General features: G+C 42.5%; 1 protein-coding gene across 3 annotated transcripts in view; it reads right to left on the bottom strand.

Moving 5' to 3' along the window:
* Nucleotides 1–27640, bottom strand: part of ERC2 (ELKS/RAB6-interacting/CAST family member 2) — an 872358-nt gene that overhangs the window by 412628 nt on the left and 432090 nt on the right. For all 3 annotated transcript variants that reach the window (XM_061622017.1, XM_061622019.1, XM_061622018.1), the window contains 2 exons: nt 19887–20024; nt 7048–7188 (listed from right to left, as the gene is read on the bottom strand). In XM_061622017.1, the coding sequence (XP_061478001.1) occupies nt 7048–7188; nt 19887–20024 (279 nt within the window). The remainder of the gene's footprint in view (nt 1–7047; nt 7189–19886; nt 20025–27640) is intronic.

The raw sequence follows: 27640 nt of genomic DNA on the forward strand, positions 1-27640 counted from the left end.
AATACAGTCGCTTGCAGTGTGTCTAACATTGCCCCTAGATGCTGCAGGCGTTGGGTTGGTTGTAGATGGCTTTTGTCGAAGTTGACTAGCCAGCCGTGGGCCTGTAAGATATGGAGCGTGAGTGTTAGATGACGATGAGTAAGCTCCCTAGACCTTGCGCGTATTAGGAGATCGTCCAGATAGGGGTAGATATGGACCCCTTGAAGCCTGAGGTAAGCCACTAGGGTAAGTAGCACCTTGGTAAATACTCTCGGGGCAGACAAGAGTCCGAACGGCATTGCTCGATATTGGAAGTGCTGGGAGCCAAAGGCAAAACGAAGGAATTTCCTGTGGGCTGTGCAAATAGGGACATGGAGATACGCTTCCTTTAGGTCGATAGAGACAAGGAAGTCACCTTCTTGCAGGCTGTCTGTAATGGAGTGGAGGGATTCCATTTTGAACCTGCGATACTTTACGAAACGGTTAATGAACTTGAGGTTCAAAACCGCCCTCCATGAGAGATCGCGTTTGGGCACAGCAAATAGGAGGGAGTACACCCCTTCCGACCTCTCTGCATTGGGGACTGGCTCTATCGCCTCTATGTCCAAAAGGTGCTGTATCGCAGTCTGCATGATGCAGCGCCTGTCTAGTGCCCTGGGACAAGGGGAAGGATGAAAATTGTTTGGAGGTATTGCCCAAAACTCAATTGCATATCCATAACAAAACAGGTCTCTGATCCATGGGACCTGAGTCAGAGGTAGCCAAAGTTCGGCAAATAGAATCAATCTGCCCCCAACTGGTATTGCCTTAGTATTGTCTGCGTTGGCGAGACCCTCCCCTGTATGAGGACGTTGAGTAGCCTCTGCGGCCCTGGTACTGACCTCTACTGGGGAAACGTCTATTCCAGCCTCCTCTGGTGGAGCGGAAGTCAAATGCTGGGAAGTCACGGCCTCGTCCCCCGGGCCGGGTTCCCCGAAAGGGCTGAGACGTGCGATATGAAGCGAAACGCCTAAAGGGTCTGCGCTCGACGTTTTTGACGGTGGCCAAGTCAGGCTTTCGAGTGTCCTTAGGGTCGACAAGCACTGCCCTTAATGCCTCTTCCCCCGAAAAGTAATGAGCCTGCATAAGGTACTCGTGAAAGATTAACTCTGGCAGTAGAGTCAGCCTGCCAGTGACGAAGCCAGAGGGTCCGTCTGGGAACGATCTGAGCCGCCAGGGCGCGTGCTGCTAGTTGATTCGCGTCCAAGGTGGCGTCGGCCACGAAAGCAGCTGTTTTACGCAGTTTTAGTAGCAATCTGTGCAGGGAGGCAGGATCTGGATTGTGGTCCTCGATGAGGTCGTCTAACCACATTATCGCTGCCCTGGTGAAAATAGAGGCAGATGTGGATGCACGCATGGAAAAGGCGATGGCCTCATGGGTCTTGCGTAAAGCAAAGTCCAGTCTCCGTTCAGTGGCATCCTTTAGATGAGAGTCCCCTTCCCTCGGCAAGAGGGACCTGGAAACTAAACTGGAAATAGGCTCGTCGATGTTAGGGACAGCCAGTCTGGTAGAAAAGTCCAGGGCCAAAGGATAAAGTCTGTCCGCAATGTTATTAAATCGGCGTGCCTGTAAGGGGTGGGACCATTCGTCCTTGGCCAGTTTAGCGATGGGGTCTGGGACAGGGAGGAAGTTTTCAGCTGGTGTAGGGGATTTCAAGACCCTGGCCCCTTTTAAAGCGGGAGTGGAAGCTGCAGTTGGAGTGGATTGAAGACCAAGGGCGTTCAAGACTCTGCGCGCCAGGGGCTGGTAATCTGAAGAGTCGAAGAGGCGATAGGAGGTTTCTGGCTCTGGTTCCGAATGGTCACTCCACTCGTCCGCTTGGTCTTGCAGCGCGAATACGGACTCTGCATCAAAAGAGGCGTCATCAACGAACCTGCCCCTGGTAACATCAAATGGGTCTGGAGAACCTGATGGGTTTGTCTCACTGTGTACACTTTGAACCCCGCTGTGTTGAGGGATAGCGGGAGGTTGTGAAGATGATTGACTCTGAGTAAAAAAGGACAGCATGCCCTGAAGTTGTGTAATGAACTCGTGGGAAAGCTGTAGTCCCGGAGATGTAGATGGTTGCTCTTGGATAGGCGGAACTGTAGACGGCCCCACAGGTAGTGAAGAAGAGCAAGCTCTGGGTTGGCTGGACATTGGCTATACAGGAAATCCAGGAAAGTCCTCCTCATCAGAGGAAGCCGCAGGAGAATGAAAGAGAGTAGTTAACTGTGCATGATTTGAGTCCTCTGGCACTGGAACAGAGACATAGCGGGGCCGCTTGATTGTGCTGTGGCTAAGATGTTTGGTTTTGGCAACCGCTTTAGAGTGCTTATGTTTGACCGCCTTAGGAGGTTTAGGCTTGGTCATCTGGTTTGTCACAGGCTGTTGTATCGGCTTGGTTGCCTGGGTTGTCTCTGGCTGTTCTGCCATCATATAGATAATAAAGGTAGCTGTACACGGCACACGACTGGGGCAGAATGCACAGACCCGGGCAGGCACAGTACATGGCACACGACTGGGGCAGAATGCACTGGCAGATGGCAAAGTACACTGCCACGATGGGGCAGAATGTACGCTATGAACAGTCTTAGAACATGCACAGTACACGGCACACGACTGGGGCAGAATGCACTGGCTGATGGTAGGTACACTGTCACGATGGGGCAGAATGTACACTTGGAGGAAAGGTGATATTGCACAACTTGCACAGTATAGTCCAAATAGCTTTGTATATTTTCAATAGTCTTGCGCACTAACAGGTGGCCTGGTGCACTGTTATGGCAGTATTAGTAAATTTGATGAAAAGTCACATGTGCACAGTAGTTGCAGTGATTGTAGAAAGCCACAGTAACCCAGTGGTTGCCAGGGTCAGCCTCAGAGATGGGGTTGGTAAAGGAACTTATGTAGAGGTAAAAATCCTATCTGCAGCATATAAACAGGGAGCAGATCACACAGAGGGAGCTGACAAGAACCTGGGCTCTGCAAACCCCAACCCGTGAAGGAAAAAATCCCCTTTTGTAATACTAGTGGGTTCTCAAAAGGGACGGGAAAAAACGGCCACTAAAATGGCGCCCGTAAAAAGAGTGGGAAAATTCGAACAAAAATGACGGATACTTTGCCCAGCAACAACCGTCGTATGAAGAAATGAGCAAGGTGGGAAAAATTTTTAACTGTAAAAATGGAACCGCCCACGGTAGAAATACAGCCGTGGGACTAAGAAGGTAATCGCGGCTGAAAAAATTAGCCTGGAAAAAGACTTCGTGAAGGAGGCAGGACAGCTAGCGGACTTCCTGAAGCCGAAGAGAATCGGCCAACAGGCAAGCCACAGCCGCGGGCTGAAGGGACTGACTCCGCGAGGAACCAAGCGCCGCAGATGATCGAGAGAGACAAGGCAGCCCAAACAAGAGAAGTCGCTAAAAAAGGGGAAGGCAAAGAGCCGCAGACATCGGCTCCTGATGGGCGAATGAAGCGCCGCCCGTAAAAATGAACGACGAAGGGAGCCGCAGCCGCAGGCTCCCGATCGTCAAGGCACAAGGGGAAATGGCAAAAGGACTGGAGAAAATAAAGTATGAAAGAAGCCGCAGCCGCGGGCTCCTAATCGTCAGGGCATAAAAGGAGGATCGGTAGAACAAAAAAAGGGGGGGGGCAGAGGCTGCCGCCGCAGCTCCTGGCCCTGCTGAGGAAAGAGACCGCAGCCGCGGTCTCTGTAGTTTGGGAGTAAAAAACACACCCCCGGGAAAACAAGAAATTGACAAGGAAATTGACACACAACACACAAACCGTGGTAAGGGATGAGACAAAGGGAAGGAACGAGATGAAACAACGTACACAAAACTCCACCCTCTATCACACAAAGACAAAAAACTTATCTAGTCACTAGCTAAAGATCTTGCAGGGACGAAAGGCAAGAATGAACTGGAGAGTGGGAGGGGCCTGACGCCCTAGTCTTGACTTCAGAAACATTCTTGCCTTTGGACGATAGGACGAGCTATAATCCAGCATGATGGCATTCCTCCTATGGAAAATGGCTGCCAATAGCAGCAAAATAAAAATAAATAAACAAACAAACAAACAAACAAACATACTGATGAGTACTATCACACTGAATATTAATGATATTGTTAATCTTTAAGCAGAACACGCATGTGCAAAAACAATTGATTTTGACATTATTCTGTTGCAGCAACATTTCCAGTGAAGCCAAAAAAGGATGGTTTCATAAACATGCCCAACTGCTAGCCTCCAGGACTAGATAATGTCCACAAGACATAATTCTGGTGCTACCACTGTAAGACTGAGAGGCCTCATCAAAGTTTTGGATAGTCCAGCCAATATTAACACAACTTTGGTCTTTTTGTTATTCCTTCTTGCCAGCATAGCTTTTAACAGAAATAAGTATATGAGATAAAAAAGAATATGCAATAACTTTCTCGACATGTTTTTCTCCTCTAACTGGCTCCCACACCTAATGCCAATTCTCAAAGTGGCAGGACAGAAGGACTCAAGAGAAAAAGGAAAGTGTGTCATTGTTCTCACATAACCATCATCATATGCCACAGGAGATTATACAAGAAACTTCACCTATTTTATCTGAGTAATCCTTACAATAGCCAGTCTTAAGAAGCCCATTTGTAACAAAGGGTAGGAAAGGGTCAGGTGTAGAGAAGAATATACTTTGGCTAAGGCCACCTAAAGAGTTCATAGCTGAAGTGAGACTTGAATCAGGGGCTTCTTGGCTTAAAGCTATAATTCATTAATAGGCCAAAAACCCTTGTGGTTTAAGAACGTACCTATAGCCAACAGATATTTCTATCAAACTTTACTTTCTATCAAATTTAAAAGGGAAATTGGGTAGCTATAGTGAATGCACAAGGGGAGCAGGAGACCTGACCTCCTCTCTGATATATTGTATTGCCCTACAAATTTGTAAAAATGCAAACACAATTTGGTTTGGTCTTTCATAGTACAATCCACTTCATGTGTAGCTTGGAAGAATTTGGTAACATGTAACATTACATAGGAAATAGTTTTTTTGCCTATTATTGATTTTTCCTGCTTTTTAGTCCAGGAGGTAAGAAATGGGATCCTGTGCAAGTCGGCTGAGAATGGATTAATCATTTGCATGCTTATTGAGTTAGTGGGATTTACTCCCCTGCAATCATGATTAGGATAGGTAAAACTGACCATGGGGAGGGAAGCCTGGAGTGGGCAAGGGAGAAGGAAGAAGGAAGAGGGGAGAAGAAGAAGGGAGGAGGAAGGGAGAGGAGAGGGGAAGGAGGGAAAAGGCAGGTCTGATCATTTGCATGCTTATTGAGTTCAGTGGGATTTACTCCTGTGCAATCATGGCTAGGATAGGTACAACTGACCATGGAGGAGGAAGATGGGGAGGGGAGAGTAGAGGGAAGGAAGAAGGGGGAGAGGGGAGCAGAAGAAGTGGGACAGGGAAGGAGGGGATTGGAAGGGGAGGTGAGGGATGAAGGAAGAGGGAGGGAAGGGGCAAAAAGGAGGTGATGGGAGGGAGGAGGAGGGAAGAACAGGTTTGATCATTTGCATGCTTATTGAGTTCAATGGGATATACTCCCATGCAATCATGCTTGAAAATGAAATGGACTGCCTTCAAGTCGATTCCGACTTATGGCAACTCTATGAATAAGGTTTTCATGGTTAGCAGTATTCAGAGGTGGTTTACCATTGCCTTCCTCTGAGGCTGAGAAGCAGTGACTGGCCCAAGGTGAGCTTCATGGCTGTGTGGGGATTTGAACCCTGGTCTGCCAGATCATAGTCCTACGATAGGTAAAACTGAGCATGGGGGAGGAGGAGAGGGAGGGGGAAGGAGGGGATTGGAAGGGGATAGGGGAGGGGAAGGGAGGTGTGAAGGAAGGGAGAGGGAGGGGGCAAGAGGGGGGATAGGAGACAGGAGGAGGGGAGGGCAGGTTTGATCATGTCCATGCTTTTTGAGTTCAGTGGGATTTACTCCTTTGCAATCATGGGGTAGGGGTAGGAGGGCAGGAAGGGGAGGGGGAGGAGAGGAGATTGGGTGGGTGGGCACTGGGCAGAGGGGAAGCCAAGGAAAACATTGTGAACAGCATCATTGCTTTTCAGCATTTCCCCCACCTTTTTATTCTACAACACGGACATGTAGCCTCCCACCCAAATTTAAAACAAAGCTGTCACTGGCCACATCCACACCAGACTGTTATTCACTTTAGGAAGTCATGGCTTGTCCCAAAGAATCCTGTGAAGTGTAGTTAGTGAAGGGTGCTGAGAGTTGCTAGGAGATGCCCTGTTCCCCTCACAGAGCTTCAGTCAGAGCGGCTGACTGTTAAACCACTCTGGCCACTGGAGCTCTGTCAGGGAAATAGGAGTCTACTCTCAGCTACATAAGCTACACTTCCCTGGATTCTCTGGGGGAAGCAATGACTATCTCACATGAAATCAAAGTCTGGTGTGGGCATTGCCCCCTGATTAGACAAGCCCAGCAGCTGTGAGTCTGGCTTTTAGAACACTGACAGTTGGTTCTTACTGACCACGGCCAGCATTATCATTCAATTCAATGCAAAATTTGTTAAATTAATTAAAAATCAGTCAGGCATTTTTTAAACTTTTAAACTGCAGAAGATGAGTATGGGGCAAGGTCAGTACTGTAATAGAATTACAGGTACTCTGTGAACATGGCTGATTTTTAATTAATTTCAACAGATTATGACAACTCAGGAGAAAAAATTGCTCCAGACAATTGTGAGACCCTTTGGAATGGCACACAAGATGGCACAAGGGATGCAGGGAGAGAGAAGTGAACAAAAAACACCTCCACACCACTACCTTTCATTCTCAGAAACCTCTGCTAGATCCAAGTTCCTTCTATTCCCAGACCTTTGGATTCCATCCATTATTAGAATATGTGTAAAAGAGTAGGCTCAGAAAAATAGATGTTCTAGAGATATTACATCCAGAATTATTTCAATACATTAGTTTTCACCTGAAACATTTCACTCTGACTGTAAAACTTACAGTGATACAAATGTTTAATTGTAAATACTGACCTCTTTCTCTGTTAGCTCTGCTTGTAAAGCATTAACTTTTTCCTTCAGGTCTTTATTTTCTTTTTTGAAGGATTCAATTTCTTCAATCCTTTCACGATCATCTCTCTCCCTCTGCTCCTTTAATCGTTCTATAATTCTCTCCTTAAAAAAATGAAAGCATGGCTATACTTTATAACCTGAACCAGCAGCTTGGAAAATAGGCGAATATATATGAAGCTTAAACAATATATTGCTTTTTGAACAGAAACTCAGGATTTGCTCTCAATAGCAGAACATCATCAATGAGGCCACATATCCAAGAAACTGCACACTTATGCACATGTCAGACAGTCATAAATATGACCTATTCAGTTCAACAGAGCCTGTCAGCCATCATATTGTGGTTTGCCAAGCACCTGAGACCACCCTCCGTCTTGAAAACTAAGGGCCCATCCACACGACTTATAATCTACAATGTAATTGCTTTGTGTTCTCATTAATTCACCATCTTCCATATGACATTACAAGCTAGTATGGATTTTTACATTCACAAATCTGCATTAGAAATGATGCCGAAAAATCGATAAGCTTTTCTAAACCGATAATCAATCACCTTAATGTCTATTGGCATGTATGCAATGCCGCAGACTTTTCTGCAATAGGTGGTCCATGGGCATTCCTTCATCATGTGCCAAGCCCTGTCTCCTCCCCCCCCCCGTCCATGCCTCCTCCTCCTTTCTTATACTTCATTCCTGCTTCTGGTAGTGAACTGGGGTACTTCCTCCTTCTGGCTTCTGTAACTGTATTGCATTGTTGTTGTTGTTGTTGAAAAAACTACTATTTTGCGATCAAACTTAAAATCAAATTTTTAACTAATAATATTTCCACTTAAAAGCTATTTTGTGATGCTACACAAACGATTCATTGAAAACACAGACTTTAAAGGAGCAGGTTTTTAACTGAACTTCCTTGGGCTGATAGGGAGAAAGGGGGGGAGAGGAGCAACCTCCAGTATTTTAACATGGCATTGATCTTTCAGCCGATCCAGCAGCATGCAACGTATCTCTTTTCCTACCCAACAGCTGATGGGGATGGGAGGGGGAGCCAAACATATCAAAGAGCCAAACATATCAAAGAGCCAAATTTCGGCGCCTGAAACTGACTAATCTGGGTCCTCTCTTTGCTAACTTGAAACTGAATGCTTTGTCCCATGATGGGTGGTGGAAGATCTAATACAATTTGGGAGGAAGAGGCATGAAGAGGACATTTGGTGGGTGCACTGGGCAGAAGAAAAGCCTTTTCAAAATAGTAACAGCAGGAGATAGTGAGAAACAATCGAACACGGAAAGGGATTTGCCCCCCAGTTTCACAAATTCAATGGAATTGGGAGTAACCAGCAGTTCCCATCCTTACCATGTACTATGTTATATGTAACAACTACATATAAAGAGTGTTTCTGCACTCATAAGAGTGCATAAGAATGTTTCTGCACTCTTTCAAAAAAGCGCTCGAAAAGCTAATGACCGTTATGGACCAATCAATGAAAAGCGACGGATTTAGGAGAGCGGCCAATGCTAAAGCAAAACAAAAAGCCCACACATAATCTGACCACAAATAGGGCAGGTATGATCTCAAGGCCACCAACCAAATATGGAAACTGTGGGTTTTGTGGCTAGGTATGAATGGGCCCTAAGACTGGGAGCTAATTAGGTAAATTACTAAAGATGCTATTAGCAGCAAGAAAGCTTCCTTCAATGAATGGAAGACTTGTCCAAACGAGAACAAAAAGGAACACATACTTTGGTAAAAGAAATGCAAGCAGCAATAGGGATGCTAAATAAAATTTGAGGAGCACATGGCTAAAAACATAAAGACCAACAACAAAAATTATTTAAGTACATTAGCAGCAGGTGAACATCTAGGGAGGCAGTTGGACCCTTGAATGACAAGGGAGTCAAAGGTGTACTAAAAGAGGATAAGGAGATTGCAGAGAAGCTGAATAAATTCTTTGCATCTGTCTTCGTAGTTGAAGATAAAGGGCAGATACCTGTGCCTGAAATGACTTTTGCAGGAAGGGAATCTGAGGAACTGAGGCAGTTAGAGGTGACAATGTAATAAAAATATGTAACTTGTCCTTAAGATCTGTCTCCATACCTGAGGCCTGGAAAGTAACCAATGTAACACCAACTTTTTTAAAGGGATCCAGGGGGGATCCTGGAAATTACAGGCCAGTTAGCTTATTTTTTATTTTATATTATGTTACAAAATTTATACTCCACTTGATTGTAGAAAACCTTTAAGAGGTTTATAAAAAGCTTAACATCTGTTTCCAGGAAATCATATTTTAAAATAAAATTAAAAAGCATATAGAAGAACAAACCTTGCTGAAGCAGAACCAACATGGCTTCTGCAAGGGTAAGTCCTGTCTCACTAACCTATCAGAGTTCTAACAAGCATATAGATAAAAGTGACATAGTGTACTTGGGTTTTCAAAAAGGTACCTCACCCAAGACTTCTGAATAAACTTAGCAGTCACACAATAAGAGAAAGCCTCTGGTGGATCAGGAACTGGCTATGAAACAGGAAGCAGAGAGTAGAAATAAATAGACAGTTCTCTCAGTGGAGGGGTGTAGAAACTAGAGTTCCCCAAGGATCAGCACTGGGGTCTGTGCTTTTTAATTTGTTCCTATGCAATCTAGAGTTAGGGGAAAGTAGTAAGGTGGTCAAGTTTGCTGATGATACTAAATGATTCAGGATTGTTAAAACAAAAAGGGATTGCTAAAAGCTCCAAAAGGATCTCATAGAATCATATAATAGTTGAGTTGGAAGTTGCCTATAAGGCCATTGAGTCCAACCCCCTGCTCAATGCAGGAATCCAACTTTAACTATATTCGACAAGTGGCTGTCCAGCTGCCTCTTGAATGCTTCCAGTTTTGGAGAGCCCACCACCTCCCTAAGAAATTGGTTCTATTATCATACCACTCTAACAGTTAGGAAGTTTTTTCTGATATTCAGCCAAATTCTGGCTTCCCGTAACTTGAGCCCATTATTCCGTGTCCTGCACTCTGGGATGATTGAGAAGAGATCCTGACCCTCCTCTGTGTGACAACCTTTCAAGTACTTGAACAGTGCTATCGTATCTCCCTTCACTCTTCTCTTCTTAAGGCTAAACATGCCTAGTTCTTTCAGTCTCTCATAGGACTTTCCAGTCCCCTAATCATCCTCCCTCCGCTGAACTTGTTCCAGTTTGTCTGCATCCTTCTTAAAGTGCTAAACCAGTGCTAAATAGAGGGGAACTAGTGCTTCATGTGATTTGGAAACTATACTTCACATGATGGTATTTGTTTCTGGTTTTGGTGTACGAAGCCCTATACAACTTGGGACCAGGATACCTGAAAGACCGTCTTACCCCTTATATACCCAGTCGATCACTGCGCTCTGCAGGTATGGTTTTGTTTTAATGTATATTAAGGCCTGTTTTTATGAAGTTTTCAAGTGTTTTACTACCTTTGATTGCCACCCTGGGCTCCTGCTGGGAGGAAGGGCGGAATATAAATAAAATAATAAATAAATACATAAAATAAAAACATATTAAAACAAAAAAAATTAAAAACATCTTTTTTAAAAAAAAAGCTTTAAATGGAAATGGACTTCAAGTCGATCACTGCAGAGAGCAACAATCTTTAAGGTATCCTGGTTCCAAGCTGTATAGGGCTTTGTACACCGAAACCAGAAACCTGAACTTGCCCCAGTAGCAAATGGGCAGCCAGTGCAATTCTTTCAGAAGCAGAGTAACATGTTGGCGATACCCTGTGCAGTAAGCAGTTGTGTTGCCGCATTTTGCACTAGCTGCAGCTTCCAGACCAACCTCAAGGGCAGCCCCACATAAAGCGCATTATAGTAATCCAGCCTGGAGGTTACCAGTCCATGGACAACAGTGATCAGACTATCCCAGTCCAGAAACTGCCACAGCTGTCTCGCCAGCCGAAGTTGGTAAAAGGCACTCCTAGCCACTGAGGTAGGCCTCTAGCAACAAAGATGGATCCAGAAGCACCCCCAGACTACAAACCTTCAGTTTCAGAGGGAGTATTATCCCATCCAAAGCAGGCAATTGCCCAATTATCCAAGCTCAGGAATCACCAACCCATAGTGCCTCTGTCTTGCTAGGATTCAGACTTAGTTTATTGGCCCTCATCCAGTCTAAGCACCGGTCCAGGACTTGCACGGCCTCTCCCAATCCAGATGTTACAGAGGAATAGAGGTGAAACCTAGCCCCAAATCTCCTGATCACTGCTCCTGACGCCATCCCTGCAATTCCATGCTACCTGTCTGTACTATTCTCTTGTGGCCTAGCCTCCTTCAATTTCCTATCTGTGTCCTTTTTTGTTTTCAGGTCATCTCTAAGCTTTTTGTGAAGTCACATTGGCTTCTTCTACTGTCTTCGATCTTTTTTCCTGTTGGAATTATTTGCAATACATCTGTAAACTTAGTGAAGGGGCAGTAAAATTGCAAATGCAATTCAATGTAAATAAATATAAACTGATGCGTGTTGGGATAAAAAAATCTTAATTTCACACATACACTCATGGGGTCTGAAGTGGCCATGACTGATCAGGAAAAAGATCTTGGGGTCATTGTGGATAATGTGATGAAAATGTCAACCTGATGTGTGGCAGCTGTGAAAAAGGAAAAATCCATGCTAGGGATCATTAGGAAAAGAACTGAAAATAAAACTGCCACTATCATAACGCTGTTATACAAATCTATGTTCACAATTGGAATAATGTGTACAATTCTGGTCACACACCTCAAATAAGATATTGTAGAGCTGGAAAAGGTTCAGAGGGCAATCAAAATAATCAAGGTGGTGGAGCAACTCCGTATGAGGAGAGGTTGCTGCATTTGGGGAGTTTTAGGAGAAAAGGTAAGCAAGAGGTAACATGATACAACTTATGCATGGCAAAGAGAAAGTGAACAAAGAAAAGTTTTTCTCCCTCTCTCATCACCCTGGAACTTGTAGACATTCAAAGAAGCTGGATGCTGGAAGACTCAGGACAGACAAAAGAAAGCACTTCTTCACACAGCGTATAGCTGAACTATGGAATTCACTCACAGGAGGCAGTGATGGCCACCAGCTCAAATGACTTTAAAAGATTAGACAAATAAATGGAGGATAAAGCTATCAGTGGCTACTAGCCATGATGTCTATGCTCTGCCTCCATACTTGGAGGTAGTACGTTTCCAGTTGCTGGAAACTACAGGGCGGGAGGGTGCTCTTGTCATTAGGTTCTGCTTGAGGGCTTCCCATAGGCATCTGGTTGGCCACTGTGAAAATAGGATGCTGGGTGAGATGGGCCATTGGCCTGATCCAGCAGGCTCTTCTTATTTTCTTATGGACCATGAGTTGGCTTCCATGCAAGGCAAGTGGTGTCACAAATTGTGCACCCTACTTAATCATATGACCTTTTGTCTCCCCACCTCCAACCCACCTATAGTATCATCTCCCTGTATCACATAGTAAACTATTTTTAAAAATTGAGAGGAGGTAGTATTACTCCACTACTGGTTTTCCTCTAAGGATATGAACTTAGGTTTCCAGTGCAACTACCTGCTGCTCTGTTCCTACCAGACAAGCAGCTATTTTCAATATGCTGATATCTTAGGTTGAGTTAGCATCATACTATGTTGGGGATGGGGAAGAGCCAGCAGCCTTCTCACTGATAGAAGCCAAACATGAGATGTAAATGTGTGCTTCACCTCAGAAGGTAACAGGTAGTGTATACTCAGTTGAAAAGAGAGTGCAAATATTTGTGTTGCTCCAATAATATTACCTCTTTTCTACTGTAATACAATATAGTACATCACATGAAAATGATCAGTTGTATGGCAAAAGTTATGCATTGCGCTAAATGTACAAATACATAACTAATGTTTAATATTATTGTGAGATTTTTAACATTCAAGAGAAGACATTTATTTAATCAAGTAATAAGGCCTCAGTCAAGGGAATTTCCAAGCATACACATTTGGAGCTTTTTGACGTAGAAAAATAAACAACTCTAATACCAATGATCTTGAAACAGATCTTGAAATAGGAATGTTGATGTAGAACAGGTATTATTAGCTAACACATTTTAAGAGCATTTTTTTAGAAGAGCTGGAAGTCCTTAGATTGATAGCAACGCTGAACTGCACATAATCCTGGTTCACCTCCTAAAATAAGGCAAATCAAAGGACTGACAAATTTACATATACGTAGGCATTCACTTGAAGTTTGAGTTTGAGAGCTTTCATTTAACATATGATTATTACTGGGTATTATAAAAACTTTAACCCACTTCTCACCCTGTGAGGATAACCATGTTAAGATGGACCGCATGGATAACCATGGGTTCAGGCACATTTATCCTGGATTGTTTGAAAGCTCAGAGTTAGATTTTGTGGGAAATTCACACAAGGCTCCAAGCTAGCATCATTTCACAGATGAATTGGGGCTAACTGTCCCTGTTTTCTGTTGCCTGGTCCTAGTTAATCACTGTTCCTGTTTTTGCCTATGAAGAATGCCCTTTTAAAAGTTTGAACGTGAGTTTCTGGAGTTCTCATTCTTCAAGTGGGGGGTAGTTGTGTTATCTTTAGAGTCAATACATGCACTTGAACATATATTATAGGTACTGGGGGATATTTTGAGCTATTAATATATTGGAACAGTTATGTTTTTCTATATAGCTTCAACTAAATAAAATAGAGATATCAAAACACCCTCCTGACTTTTATATCTGTGAATTCCAGAGTAAATTAATACAGCATACAGAAGGCAGAGTAGAGCCTCCAGCATTGTATAATAAATGGGTGTGGCTCAGTCAGCAAGCCTTGTTGAAAACTGGGCTGTAGCAAATGAGCTCCTATCTTTATTGTGAATTGTTGGGGGGGGGTGTAAATCTCACTTTTAAAAATCCCCCAGTCCTGCTACTAAATTCCCACAGATTTTGGAATGGGAAAGAGAATAGCGCCATGCTTCTTCCTGGATGTGGAAAGTTAATTTACTGCTCCATTAACAGCCCACCCCTTTCCATACCCTCAGTTCCAAACCACCTGTCCTGAAGTTCCTGGTCTTTCTCTTTCGTTAGTGCTACACTTAATATTGCAAAGATCAGATTAGTCTATAGCCAGCTACCTTAAAACCTGGTATATTTATTTATTTATTATTTTATTTATACCCCGCCCTTCCTTCCAGCAGGAGCCCCAGGCGGCAAACAAAAACACTAAAAACACTTTAAAACATCATAAAATGACCTTAAAATACATTAAAAACAAAACAACGTTCAAAACATTAAAAAAAACTTTAAAAACATCTTTAAAAAGGGTTAAAGATATTAAAAGACATATTAAAAGCAATTCTAACACAGATGCAGACTGGGATAGGTCTCAACTTAAAAGGCTTGTTGGAAGAGGAAAGTCTTCAAAAGGCGCCGAAAAGATAGCAGAGATGGCGCCTGCCTAATATTCAAAGGGAGGGAATTCCACAGGGTAGGTGCCGCCACACTAAAGGTCTGTTTCCTATATTGTACAGAATGAACCTCCTGATAAGATGGTGTCTGCAAGAGGCCCTCACCTGAAGAGTGCTGTGATTGGCTGGGTATATAAGGGGTATATGAGAGTGAGACCTGAGTAGGGTTGCCATATTCAAGTTCCACAAATCCGGGCAGGCTAATTTGCATGTTATGCAAATTACTTGCATATTATTTGCATATTATGCAAATATTTGCATATTAATATTTGGATTATCTAGTTGTTTTGTTTTTGTGCCTAGGAATTACCACCAAAAACTGGGGAAAGATGTGATAAATCTTTTTTTAAAAAGCAACATTTTCAGCCTTAAATGGTTAGACTCTAGTTTCCAACACTATGGAATATTTATTGATTGATTAAGAGGATTTATATCCTGCCCTTCTGCTGTTAAAAACAGAGCTCAGCACAGCTTACATATATAATAAAAACAATAAAAATACACAATCAATATAAAAACATAATAAAAACACAAAATAGCAACAGTCTTTCACACCACATGCTCAGTTCTAAATACTGTTGCAGCAAGTTTTACAAGTTCCTCCAGTATTCCACTGGTGCAGGCACTCATTCAAAGTATCTGTATGTTTCTTAGGTTTTATAAAAGCAGAGCTTTGCTTAACTCAAAATTTCTTCTCCCTTTGATCAACCACATCTACACAGGTTCCACCTCCATACTCAAAATGAAACTGGGCCTGGAAGTGTGCAACAACCCCACACATACCTTGCTAATTAGATTACCAATGCCAGGATGTCTGTCTTATCGACTACTCTCCTGCTCCCACCCCCCCACCGGGCATCATGAAAGACCCAGTCCTGGGCTCAGAAAGAAAATAAATATCTGGTCCTCTTCAAAGTACTGATAAGCCTCTTGTTTTAATTAAAATAATAATTATAAATTCTTGCTCTTATCACCAATGGGAGTTAATTATCTTGTATATGCTGTTGTTGCTTCTATGGCTGTAATGGAGTGAGGTTAAAGATAAGTGAAATGCAAATAGGAAAAACAACACAAAAGGCAGTAAACACTTTCCTAAATGTAATACCATACCAACCACAACAAGATTCCTATGCGTAAGGCAGAAAACTCAGCATCCCACAACCAGTCAGGATCCATACCCAAAAACCCAAACTAGATTGGCTACCAGGCCAAGTTCAAGCTGTGCTTTCCATGTTATGGGTGCCACATAGTACTTGTTCTGCTCTTGTAAGAAATCAGTCCTGTAAAGTGGCAGCACCTACACTTTGGAACTCCTTGCCTATTGACATTAGGTAGACACCTCTTTTCAGCACCTGCTAAAATCAGTTTTCTTGAGGCAAGCCTCTCCTGGCATGTAGAAGCTATTGTGTTTTTAAATCTGTTTTTAACTCATTGTTGGTTTTATTATTTTGAATGTTTTTACGTATCTGTCCTTAACACTTTTGCCAATAATTTTATTGTTTTAATTCTTTCTGTAAACAGCTTTGAGGTTTTTTACAATAAAGCGGTATATAAATGTTGTAAATAAAAATACATAAATAAATAAATGTTGGAGTCACTGTGGCCCTTGAGTCTCTTCCCACTTTTAGGAACCAAGGAATCTGCCTTATACTGATTCAGGCCATTCCGTACCATGATTTCTTAAATGCAATACCATACCAACCACAACAAGATTCCTACGAGTAAGGCAGAAAACTAAGCATCTCACAACCAGTCAGGATTCCTAACCAAAAACCAAAAATATGATAAATGAAGAAATATTTATACAAGCACGACTATCAAATATATTTATTATTTACACAAACTGTAAAGATATTTATAGTGCAATCCTAGGTTTATTTATTCAGAAGCAAGTCCCAGTGTATTCAGTGGGGCTTACTCAAACAGGGACAGAAATGCAACCTCAAGTGATAAGCAACTTCATTCACACAACCCAAAATTCTGAATCATGCCACTTTATGCTGTTTTGCAACTGTTATACTTGTTTTTATTGGATTTTAAATGCTTTATTTCTTGTTGTGAGCTGCCTTGGTTTCCAACCCTACCTCACAGGGTTGTTAGAAACACTCCATACACGCACACGCACTCACTGCAGATGTATAAATACATACAGCCCATATAATAGTTTATTGTCAAACCAGTTGATCATTGCAGAAAAATCAGTATTACTTAAAAAAAATCAGTATTAGTTTCCTACAAAATAAAAATTGTAATACCTAAGTAAGCCCTGCCTACTTGCTTTAAAATAGGACTGGAGAGGGGGACAGAAAGAGTTAGAACACAAACACAATTCTTTTTTACATTCACTTCAAAGTCCCATTGATTTTCAGCACATTCATAACCATGTCTATTCAAAAGTAAGTCCTATTGAATTCAATGGGATTTACTCTGGGCATATGGGATTAACACTGGTTTTACAAAAGCAAGTATTGGGAAGGTTTTCAAAACACTGCCCAGGATCTGACTCCTGCACACAAGAGGAAAAAAAACTGAAATGTATATACTTACTCAATTTATGAGATTTTCAGATAAACAGGGGGGGAAACCACAATTTTCTGGCATTGCAATGAGGTTCTCTAGACCACCCTTTCCCAAACAGTGTGCCTCCGGATGTTGTTGGACCACAACTCCCATCAGCCTCAGCCAGCATTGCCAATGGTCAGGAAAGATGGGAATTATGGTCCAACAACATCCGGAGGCACACTGGTTGGGAAAGGCTGCTCTAGACACTGCCTCAGGTCAATCAAACTGAAACACAACCCTGGCTTCACTGATTGGCTGCAATCCTGAACAGGAGGGGTTAAAGCTACGAAGTGCTATACAGTACTGTTTAAAGAAAGATTTAACAGTCGGGGTGGCGGCTGACGTTTGTATGTATATCTCAAGAACCGGACCACCTAGAAACCTTTTTTTTTTTAATTAAAGCTGAGAATCCAGGCCACCTAAGGGGCTAAACGGGCGCCAGGTGGCATGCAAAGAATCAGGGTAAAACCCGGCTAACCAGGCAATATGGCAACCCTAGACCTGAGGAAGTGTGTCATCAGAGCAGGGCAAGTTCCCAGTCATATAGGGAACTTTTCATTGTTAAAATTATTTATTAGTTATGGATGAACACCTGCATGCTAGGCCATTTAATTCTTTTGAGTGCTTGACTTAAACACTCAAACAGTCCAATCCCTCACCCTTCTAAAGCCTCTCTGCTTCCTCTACACGGCTGCTTGAAATGATTGACCCATTTCAAGGATTGAGCCAGTGTGGTGTAGTGATTAAGGTGTTGGACTACGACCTGGAACACCAGGGTTCGAATCCCCACACACCCATGAAACTCACTGGGTGACCTTGGGCCAGTCACTGCCTCTCAGACTCAGAAGAAAGGCAACGGTAAACCACCTCTGAATACCGCTTACCATGAAAACCCTATTCATAGCATCGCCATAAGCTGGAATCGACTTGAAGGCAGTCCATTTCATTTTCAAGACTAATTTGGCCCAAACCCTTCCATCTTTCATGCCCTCACACTCCCTTTCAATTCCCCTACTTTTCAAAAAAGAAATCCTTAACTTAGGGCAGGAGTGAGCAACCTTATTCAGCCCAATCGTCTTATTGATTGATTGCATTTATATCCCATCTTTTCTCCAAGGAGTTCAAGGTGGTCTACAAACATGGTTCTCCCCCTCCTCATTTAATCCTCACAACAACCCTGTGGGGTAGGGTTAGGCTGAGAAGCAGTGACTGGCCCAAGGTCACCCTGGAGCTTCATGGCAGAGTAGGGATTCAAACACTGGTATCCCATGTCCTAGTTCAATATTCTAACCACTACACCACTCTGGCTCTCTTCTGGGCAATCTTCCAAGGGCTACATGTCATTGGTGGGTAGGCTCAGGAGCAAAAGTGGGCAGAGCAACTAATTCGGATATTGCCTTTGTACAGTAAGCCAGCTTCTTTACACTACACACTACACTGAGGAAAAAACCCAGGACCACATTTGGTTCCTGGGAATTGGGGAAGAGGAGAGTACATTTTTGAGAGGGTCCCCCATTTCATATGCTTTTCCTTTCTCTGATTTTAATTTTATATTGATAAACTAATACTATGATTTGTCTCTCCAAAGCCTACCAGGAAAAGAAGCTTCCCAAAAGTCTGTGAAATTATGTAGGGTGTTGTAATAGGATCTTATTGCATAATGTTATGGCTTATAAACATTTCTTAAAATTGTGAAAATTATTTTCCTTCCCAAATAGTACAAGCCTGATCCCAAAAGCATTTGTGCTGTTACTCATGCTTTAAATTTTATATTTTATTAAAGGTTAAACAACATAATTCTAAAGCACAAAACGAAGATTAATTGAACTGTAATCTCCATGAGCTAGATGTTGAAAACACATGTTAAAATGCCCTAATATACCATGTTTTCTTTGATTAACCACTAACATGATGAAATCCCAACAATGTACCCTTTCTAGTTTTATTTGCATTGGCAAGCATTCCTGGTGTATATATCTATCCCCTTACAGGCCTAATCTACATGCATTTTATCACAAAAGCAAGCAGGAACTAAATTGCAGTGGCTGAAAGCTCTGTATCAGGCCCATTCAACTGCTTATTTGCAGCAAGACTACAGTGATCCCAATTTTTTACCACCATAAAAGTAATTGCAGCTGTTGGGCCAATTATGGCTTAATTTGAATGAGGACACAATGTCAGGATACTTACGAATGTCCCAGCAGCAGCTTCTGAGATGCCTGGGTGTTCAGAAATCTCACCAAAACTGGCCCTGGCACTCCCTACTTGCTTAGTGTTAAAGATAGAGACACACTTATTCTTGTGCCAGTTCCACAGTGCATCTCCACCTCTCTCTTCTAAAAACGGGGGCACGCTACACTAGTCAAACTCCACCCTTTTACCCTAAAACCCTGGTCAGATCCGCTCGAGTGGGATTTTTTAAATTCAGCTTCCAGCAGATTTCACAACTGATTTGTAGATCAACCTGTTTGTCTTCCAGGTGTGGCCAATGGAAACACTTTGCTGTAGGCTCAGGCAGAGACAGTGATTGGCCCAAGTCTTTGCTGTGGGCAGTCCTGAAAGGTCTGAAGTCAGCAGTGGGGAAGGGAAGTGTGTCTAGCTGAGGGCAGAGCTGCTTCAAAAGGCAGCAAGAAAAACCATTCTCCCTAATTTTGAAGCAACTAGTGTGCCCACAACCTAAATAGTGCCCACAGGAGCAAAATTATTGTATGCAATTATTTGTGCAAATGAACGAACAGCTAGAACATTTGAACCAGCTCCTAAAGTGAAATGTTAAAAAACAAAGCCATACCTTCTCTGACAGAGCTTCTTCCAATGTTGCTAGAGCTGTGTCCGTGTTACTGGAATCAGTCTGCAATGATTTCACTCTGTCTTTCAAATTGGTTAGTTGTTTGTCTTTATCCCTAAGTTGTTCCTGGAGATTTTCAATCTTTAAAACAAAAATGGCAAGATTACTCAGTATTGATAATAAAAAGGAGGTACTAGAATCACAAGCTGTATTGGCAAAACTAGACAATTCATGAGCACTTGGTGGCAGCCTGTTGCTTATTTTTTGTAGGTACAATTTTAGGAGCATAGGAAGCTGCCTTATACTGAGTCAGACCATTGGCCCATTTAGTTCAGGACTGTCTACATCAACTGGCAGTAGCTCTCCAGGGTTTCAGGCAGCAGTCTTACGCAGCCTTACCGGGAGATGCCAGAGAACATGGGGCCTTCTGCATGCAGGGGAGATGCTCTGCCACTGAGCTATGGCCCTTCCCCTTGTTTTCCTTCAAGTCTTACTAGTATCTGAAATGTATACCTAAAATCAAATCCTAGCCTGTTTTATTGATTGAAATGGGGAAGGAGAAGAGGAAAAGCTAAAAATATAACAAATGCATTACTAAAATTTTCACAATCAGAAATCAGTCAGTTCTGGTTTTAACCTCTGTGAAGACAACCAAACAGGAAGATATTAGGGAAACTCACCCAGTTCAATCCTTGTAATCTTCCAACAGACATTTGAAATTGATTTGTTTTAGATTCATTTCAGTGCAAATATATCCCCAAGAATGTGAATTTACATTAAGATCTAGAGGTTCCTACCTCCTCTGTTCCTTACCAAAACATACCTAAAAAGGGGGAGGGTGGTTCATGCAGAATCTCTGTTAGTCCCTAGAAGCTGTTGTAAACCTTTATGGCAGGAATCATGGGAACAATGTGGATTGCTTTTCCACAGTTTCAGTGCAGCAAGGTAGTACTGTGTATGGCATATTTGTAGGAATTATCTAGGGACTACCTGGAGCATCACTGTAACACCTTGCTTCTTATGGGTATCTTTGGACAGGGAAAAGGAAGTGGATAATGACAAAGGCTCTTGGTAGGTGGTGTGCCTGTATTAAACCAGGCCTGAACTGCAAAGGGTCTGGGCCTGACTCAACATGGGCTCAGAACAGCAACATGGACTGCATAAACCTGCATTTAAATAACTTTTTTTTAAAAAAAGACCTATCTCAAAACTGCTTACTGAAACTGGTTCTGCTAGATCACCTTAAAACTTTATTTAAATGTTCAATCACTATTTAACTGCTTCTGTTGCTAACATGTTTCCTCATATCCTTATTGTACAAGCATTCCCTAAAATCAAACAGTGGAGATCCACAATTCCACACTGCACACTCTGGGAATACAACTGCATCTATATCGGCTTTTTGATGCTCATCCAGGCTCCACTGAATTGTCTGGATGAGTCTTTGATGAGAATGCATGTCCCCATCCAGGGCTGCTATTCCTTGAGTGTGTTTAGTTAATGTGCTACCTTCCTAATGAATTCTGCATCAGTTTATGCCCTGGAACAGTCCAAGTGAAGATCCAAGTGGGCTTTTTTACAACAATGGGGTTTTTACATACCCTAAGATATATTGCAAAAGCAGACAAACACCCAACACTGTGCCACAACTCATGTCACCACATCCACTCCAGAGATGCTTCACTGGATTCCCAGGAAGATAAGACAATGCAAGTGCTTAGGATGAGCAACTAGTATATTTCAGATGTGTGTTTCTGTTAACCCTTTGCAACATGGAAAGTAAACAGAGGGCAAGACTTCACCTGCTACTTCCTCTAGCATTGTAACTATCACTGATATGACAGTTGACCTTAGGATGTCATTAGGGCAATACCAGTACATGATTTGGTCCTATGGTCCTATTGTATGTTTTAAAATCTATTTTACATTGTATGTTTTAATACCTATCTTAAGCATGATTGCACATGAGTAAATCCCATTGAACTCAATAAGCATGCAAATGTTACCAAATTCTCCCAAGCTACACAGGAAGTGGATTAGACTGTGAAAGACCAACCCAAATGGTGTTTGCATTTTGACCAATTTGTAGGGCAGTACAGTATCTCAGAAAGGAGGTCAGGTCTCCAGCTCCCCTGGTACATTCACTATAGCTGCTCAATTTCCCTGCTTTTAAAAGTTTGATAGAAATATCTGTTGTCTATAGGTATGTTCTTAAACTGCAAGGGGTTTTTGCCTATTAGTGAATAATAAATAAATAAACAAACAAACAAATAATCAACATTCAATAATAGGCTCTTAACATGAAGACACTTTGGTATGAATCAAGTAAAGTGAGTATGAAATAAGATATATCAAAGAAATTGTGTACTGTTACCACTCTTCGTATGCAACCTGAGAATAATGGAAATAATTTTTATTGTTTCTCACCATGGATATCATAGGCTAGCATTGAGTGAATATATTTCCTGAACTCTCCTCACTTTATTCCTTCCCAGTATGACCCCACTATTTAAGTAGTGTACTTTGCAGTGATGTAGCAGTAAGTATTATTAACATTTATTTATTTATTAAATTTATTAGTCACCCATCTGGCTGGCTGTCCAGCCACTCTGGGCGACGTACAAAATAAAAACATCCAAATACATTAAAACATTAAAAATCTCAACAATAATAATAAAACCTAACCCACCCCAAAAACCTGCCTGAAGAGCCAGGTCTTCAAGTCCCGGCGGAAGCTCATCATAGAGGGGGCATGGCGGAGATCATTTGGGAGGGAATTCCACAAAGTGGGGGCCACAATTGAAAAAGCCCTCTCCCTAGTCCTCACCAGTCTAGCTGTTTTAACTGGTGGGATAGAGAGAAGGCCCTTTGAGGCTGATCTCGTTGAGTGGCATCCCTGATGATGTTGGAGGTGCTCCTTCAAATAGACTGGGCCGAAACCGTATAGGGTTTTAAAGGTCAGAACCAACACCTTGAATTGGGCTCGGAAAATAACCGGTAACCAGTGCAACTCCTTCAGCACTGGAGTGATGTGATCTCGCCGGCTTAATCAGGCAAGCCGCCACATTCTGTACCAGTTGCAGCTTCTGGACCGTTTTCAAGGGTAACCCCACGTACAGCACATTACAGTAGTCTAGGCAAGAGGAGACCAGGGCATGTACCACAGATGGGAGCAGATGGTTGGGAAGGTAGGGGCACAACCTCCATATCATATGGAGTTGATACAGCGCCGCCCGGCTCACACCCGAGACCTGAGCCTCCATAGACACCTGGGAGTCAAGAATGACCCCCAGGCTGCGGACTTGGCCTTTCAGGGGCAATTGTGCCCTACTGAGCACCAGGTCAACATCCCCCAACCTTCCCTTGTCTCCCACAAACAGTCAGGGTTCAGCTTCAGCTTATTCCTTCCCATCCAGCCACTCACCAACTCCAGGCACTTGGATAGGGTTTCTACAGCCAACCTCGGTGAAGATTTGAATAAGAGATAGAGCTGAGTGTCATCCGCATACTGGTGACACTGCAGCCCAAATCTTCTGATGATAGCCCCCAGCGGCTTTATATAGATGTTGAACAGCATCGGGGAGAGGATGGAGCCCTGTGGCACCCCACAAGTGAGAGGCCAAGGATCCGAAACCTCATCCCCCAATGCCACTCTCTGGTACCTACCAGAGAAGAAGGAACGGAACCACTGCAATACAGTGCCCCCTATGCCTAACCTCTTCAGGCGGTCCAGAAGGATACCGTGCTCAACGGTATCAAAAGCCACTGAGAGATCCAGGAGGACGAGGAAGGTCCATTCACCCCTATCCAACGCCCTCCTCATATCATCCACCAAGGCGACCAAGGCTGTTTCAGTCCCGTGTCCAGGCCTGAAGCCTGACTGAAATGGATGTCACTTGCTCATGTAGAACTGGAACTGCATACAGGATTTTGCCTGATTGCACAATTCTATGTTAGCACAAGGCAGCACTCTATATACAGTCTTGCAAGGAGAAGGTTATGCTCCAATGGCTAAAGTACCTTTTAAAAGCAAAAAAACCCCAACCCAATAAAATAAACCCCCACACACACCCTGCCACCCCAGGTTATAGTGGAGAAAGGATTAGGCCTGTGCATGCACATAGTACCGTGCAAACATGGAATGGCTCCCCTCTTGGGAAAGGATATGTAAAAAAATATCCTTTTTGTCCATGTGTATTCATTTTACAGAGATACAGAAAAAAGATGCATGCTAAGGAGTTAAGAACCTGTAGTTTTATGATGTATGATAGATGCTCTACTTCAAAATATGACACTTGTTAATGTTCGAAAGAGTGTAGACCACATTTACTTCCTTTCTGCAACACTAATAATGGTTCTAACAACTACCTCATGACACCCTGTGGAATACTAAAGCCATTGCACATTTTACATCCAGCAAGCTATAATCTTAAATAGATGGGCACAAAAGTATCAAAAGAATGAACTGAAAAATATGCAATTAGTATTCAGCGCTTGGACATACTCTTTTGTTACCATTAGGTTATGCTAGGAACACTAGAAAACCTAATTTAAAGCACTTATTTTCTCTGTTGAGTGCTTATCTGAATTCCAGTGTATTTACATTATATCCTTCCTCTTCAAAGCCATTTTTAAACATGACCCAAGATTTATCAGAGACAGCAGGTCTAAAATGCTACATTAAGCAAAAATTGTTTTCTCAGATGTAAAGAACATAGGCAGCAAATTATAGGCATCTTCACTGAATCACAAATAACTTCAAATTCTGCACACAGCTGGAAGATAGCAGAAAAAGGATTTTCTGCTGGTGTTAAATCTTGATAGCATCCTAATAGCAGGCCTGGTTGGAGGGACTGGGACAGTAAGATTCAGAACCACAAATAACAGATTTTATTTCTTCAAGCTGAACTTCCTATTTTTACAGATGCTTTTTATTTATTTAATTAATTTATTATTTAATTTGTATCCCGCCCTTCCTCCCAGCAGGAGCCCAAGGCAGCAAACAAAGCACTAAAAACACTTTAAAACATCATAAAAACAGATCTTAAAATACATTAAAACAAAACAGCGTGAAAAACATTTTAAAAAAACAACTACTTTTTAAAAGGGTTAAAAACAATATTAAAAAACATATTAAGCAATTCTAACACAGATGCAGACTGGGATAGGTCTCAACCTAAAAGGCTTGTTGAAAGAGGAAAGTCTTCAAAAGGTGCCGAAAAGATAGCAGAGATGGTGCCTGCCTAATATTCAAAGGGAGGGAATTCCACAGGATAGGTGCTGCCACACTAAAGGTTCAATTCCTATATTGTGCAGAACGAACCTCCTGATAAGATGGTATCTGCAGGAGGCCCTCAGCTGCAGAGCGCAGTGATCAACTGGGTATATAAGAGGTAAGAAGGTATTTCAGGTATCCTGGTCCTGAGCTGTATAGGGCTTTGTACACCAAAACTAGAAACTTGAACTTGGCCCAGTAGCAAATGGGCAGCCAGTGCAATTCTTTCAGCAGCAGGGTGACATGTTGGCGATACCCTGCCCCAGTGAGCAGTCTTGCCGCTGCATTTTGCACCAGCTGCAGCTTCCGGACCAACCTCAAGGGTAGCCCCACATACAACACATTACAGTAATCCAGCCTGGAGGTTACCAGTGTGTGGACAACAGTGGTCAGGCTATCCCGGTCCAGAAACAGCCACAGCTGTCTTATCAGCTGAAGCTGGTAAAAGGTACTCCTAGCCACTGAGGTCACCTGGGCCTCTAGTGACAAAGATGGATCCAGGAGCCCCCCAGACTACAAACCTGCTCTTTACTCCCCCATCCAAAGCAGGCAACTGACCAATTATCCGAACACGGGAACCACCAACCACCAACCCACAGCTTTCAGATGTATAAAAATAAAATCAATAATAATAATAATAATAATTATTATTATTATTATTATTATTATTATTATTATTATTATTATTAATAGAGGTACCTGGTGGGGGGATCCACATCTGCCAGCTGCATCACTGGGCTTATTGGGAGGGAAGAGGTGGTGGGGATGTTGACACAGTGTAAGCGCAGCAGCAGCAGCAGCAGTTTGGCTTTGCCACTGCAGTTTCATCAGAACCACCTCCCTGCTGCCTAGTGTCTCCCTCCCAGTAAGCACAGTGACGTGGCTGATATGAGGCCAGGTGCACCACAGGTGACTCCAAAGTGGAGAAGAGGAGAAGCAGACTTCCTGTGGTTCATGGTGACTCAAAGGTCTAGGATTAGAGCTGTATGTCCAGGTTCTTGGAGTGGCAAAGAACGAATGAGCAGCAGTCTCCCTGTCTACAATTCAGTGTTTGAAGATAGTGCTTTGTCTTGGCTATGATGGAAGACCAAAGGTAGGCACACCTTGTATTGTTCACCTGAGCCCCACAGTGCTGAACCCAAGAAGGAATCTAAGTTGTCCTATAACCCTCCTGAAATGGCTCCAAGCAGAAAAATTGTTTAAGGGATGGCTCGTGGCTTCATGTTTCCTTCTAGGTTCCTAACTAATCTGAAGAAAAATAACAAACATGATGAAAATGCAAGAGATGGGTTAAAGGAGATAGGAAGAAAAAGCTAACTGGAGTTGGAGTAACCCATTCTAGAGAGATCCATAGAAAGCAGGTAGATACTTAACACCTAGAAACTTAATTTTTTAAAAAATGAAAGCTGAGCATCTGGAGATTGGGGTAACTCAGAGAGGACCTAAAAAATCCAGAGTCTCAGGGTGAAAACTGGCAACCCTAGTTTACTCCTTACTGTGTGCAGAGGATTGAGCCATAATCTAATAAAATGCAGGTTTTTTTCTTAAAGCCAAATACGTTTATCTGAAATTATCATAGTTAATATATTAGTACTTAAATGAAATACTTTTGTAGAATTTCTTAATTTTCCAACTATCACAGTATTGAGAAATGAAGAAGCTATACAAACAATTTCATTAGCTTATACAATAGAACTTGGGTACTATATGTTTGCCTACTTTGTTTACATATGCACAAACTCAAAACATTTGGATTTAACCTTTGTCGTCCAAGGATAACATAAGAACACAAGAAGATCCTGCTGGATCAGGTGAATGGCCCATCTAGTCCAGCATCTTGTTCTCACAATGGCCAACCATATGTCCACGGAAAGCCCACAAGCAGGACCTGAGCAGAAGAGCACTCTCTCCTCCTGTGGTTTTCAACAACTAGTATTGGGAAGCATACTACCTCCACCTATGGAGGCAGAGCATAGCCATCATGACTAGTAGCCATCAATAGCCTTATCCTCCATGAATTTGTCTAATCCTCTTTTAAAACCATCCAAGTTGGTGGGCATCACTGCCTCTTGTGGGAGTGAATTCCATAGTTTAACCATGTGCTATGTGAAGAAGTACCTTCTTTTGTCTGTCCTGAATCTTCCAACATTCAGCTTCATTGGATGTCCATGAGTTATAGTGTTGTGAGAGAGGGAGAAAAACATTTCTCTATCCACTTTTTCCATGCCATGCATAATGTTATACACTTCCATCATGTCACCTCTTACTTGCCTTTTCTCTAAACTAAAAAGTCCTAAATGCTGCAATTTTTCCTCATACAGGAAATGCTCCATCCCCTTGATCATTTTGGTTGCCCTTTTCTGAATATTTTCCAGCTCTATAATATTTTGAGGTGAGACGATCAGAACTGTACACAGTATTCCAAAGGCAGCCACACAACAGATTTGGATAACAGCATTATTATATCAGCAGTTTTATTTTC

The sequence above is a fragment of the Rhineura floridana genome, chromosome 3, assembly GCF_030035675.1.
Source record: "Rhineura floridana isolate rRhiFlo1 chromosome 3, rRhiFlo1.hap2, whole genome shotgun sequence".
Lineage (NCBI taxonomy): Eukaryota > Metazoa > Chordata > Lepidosauria > Squamata > Rhineuridae > Rhineura > Rhineura floridana.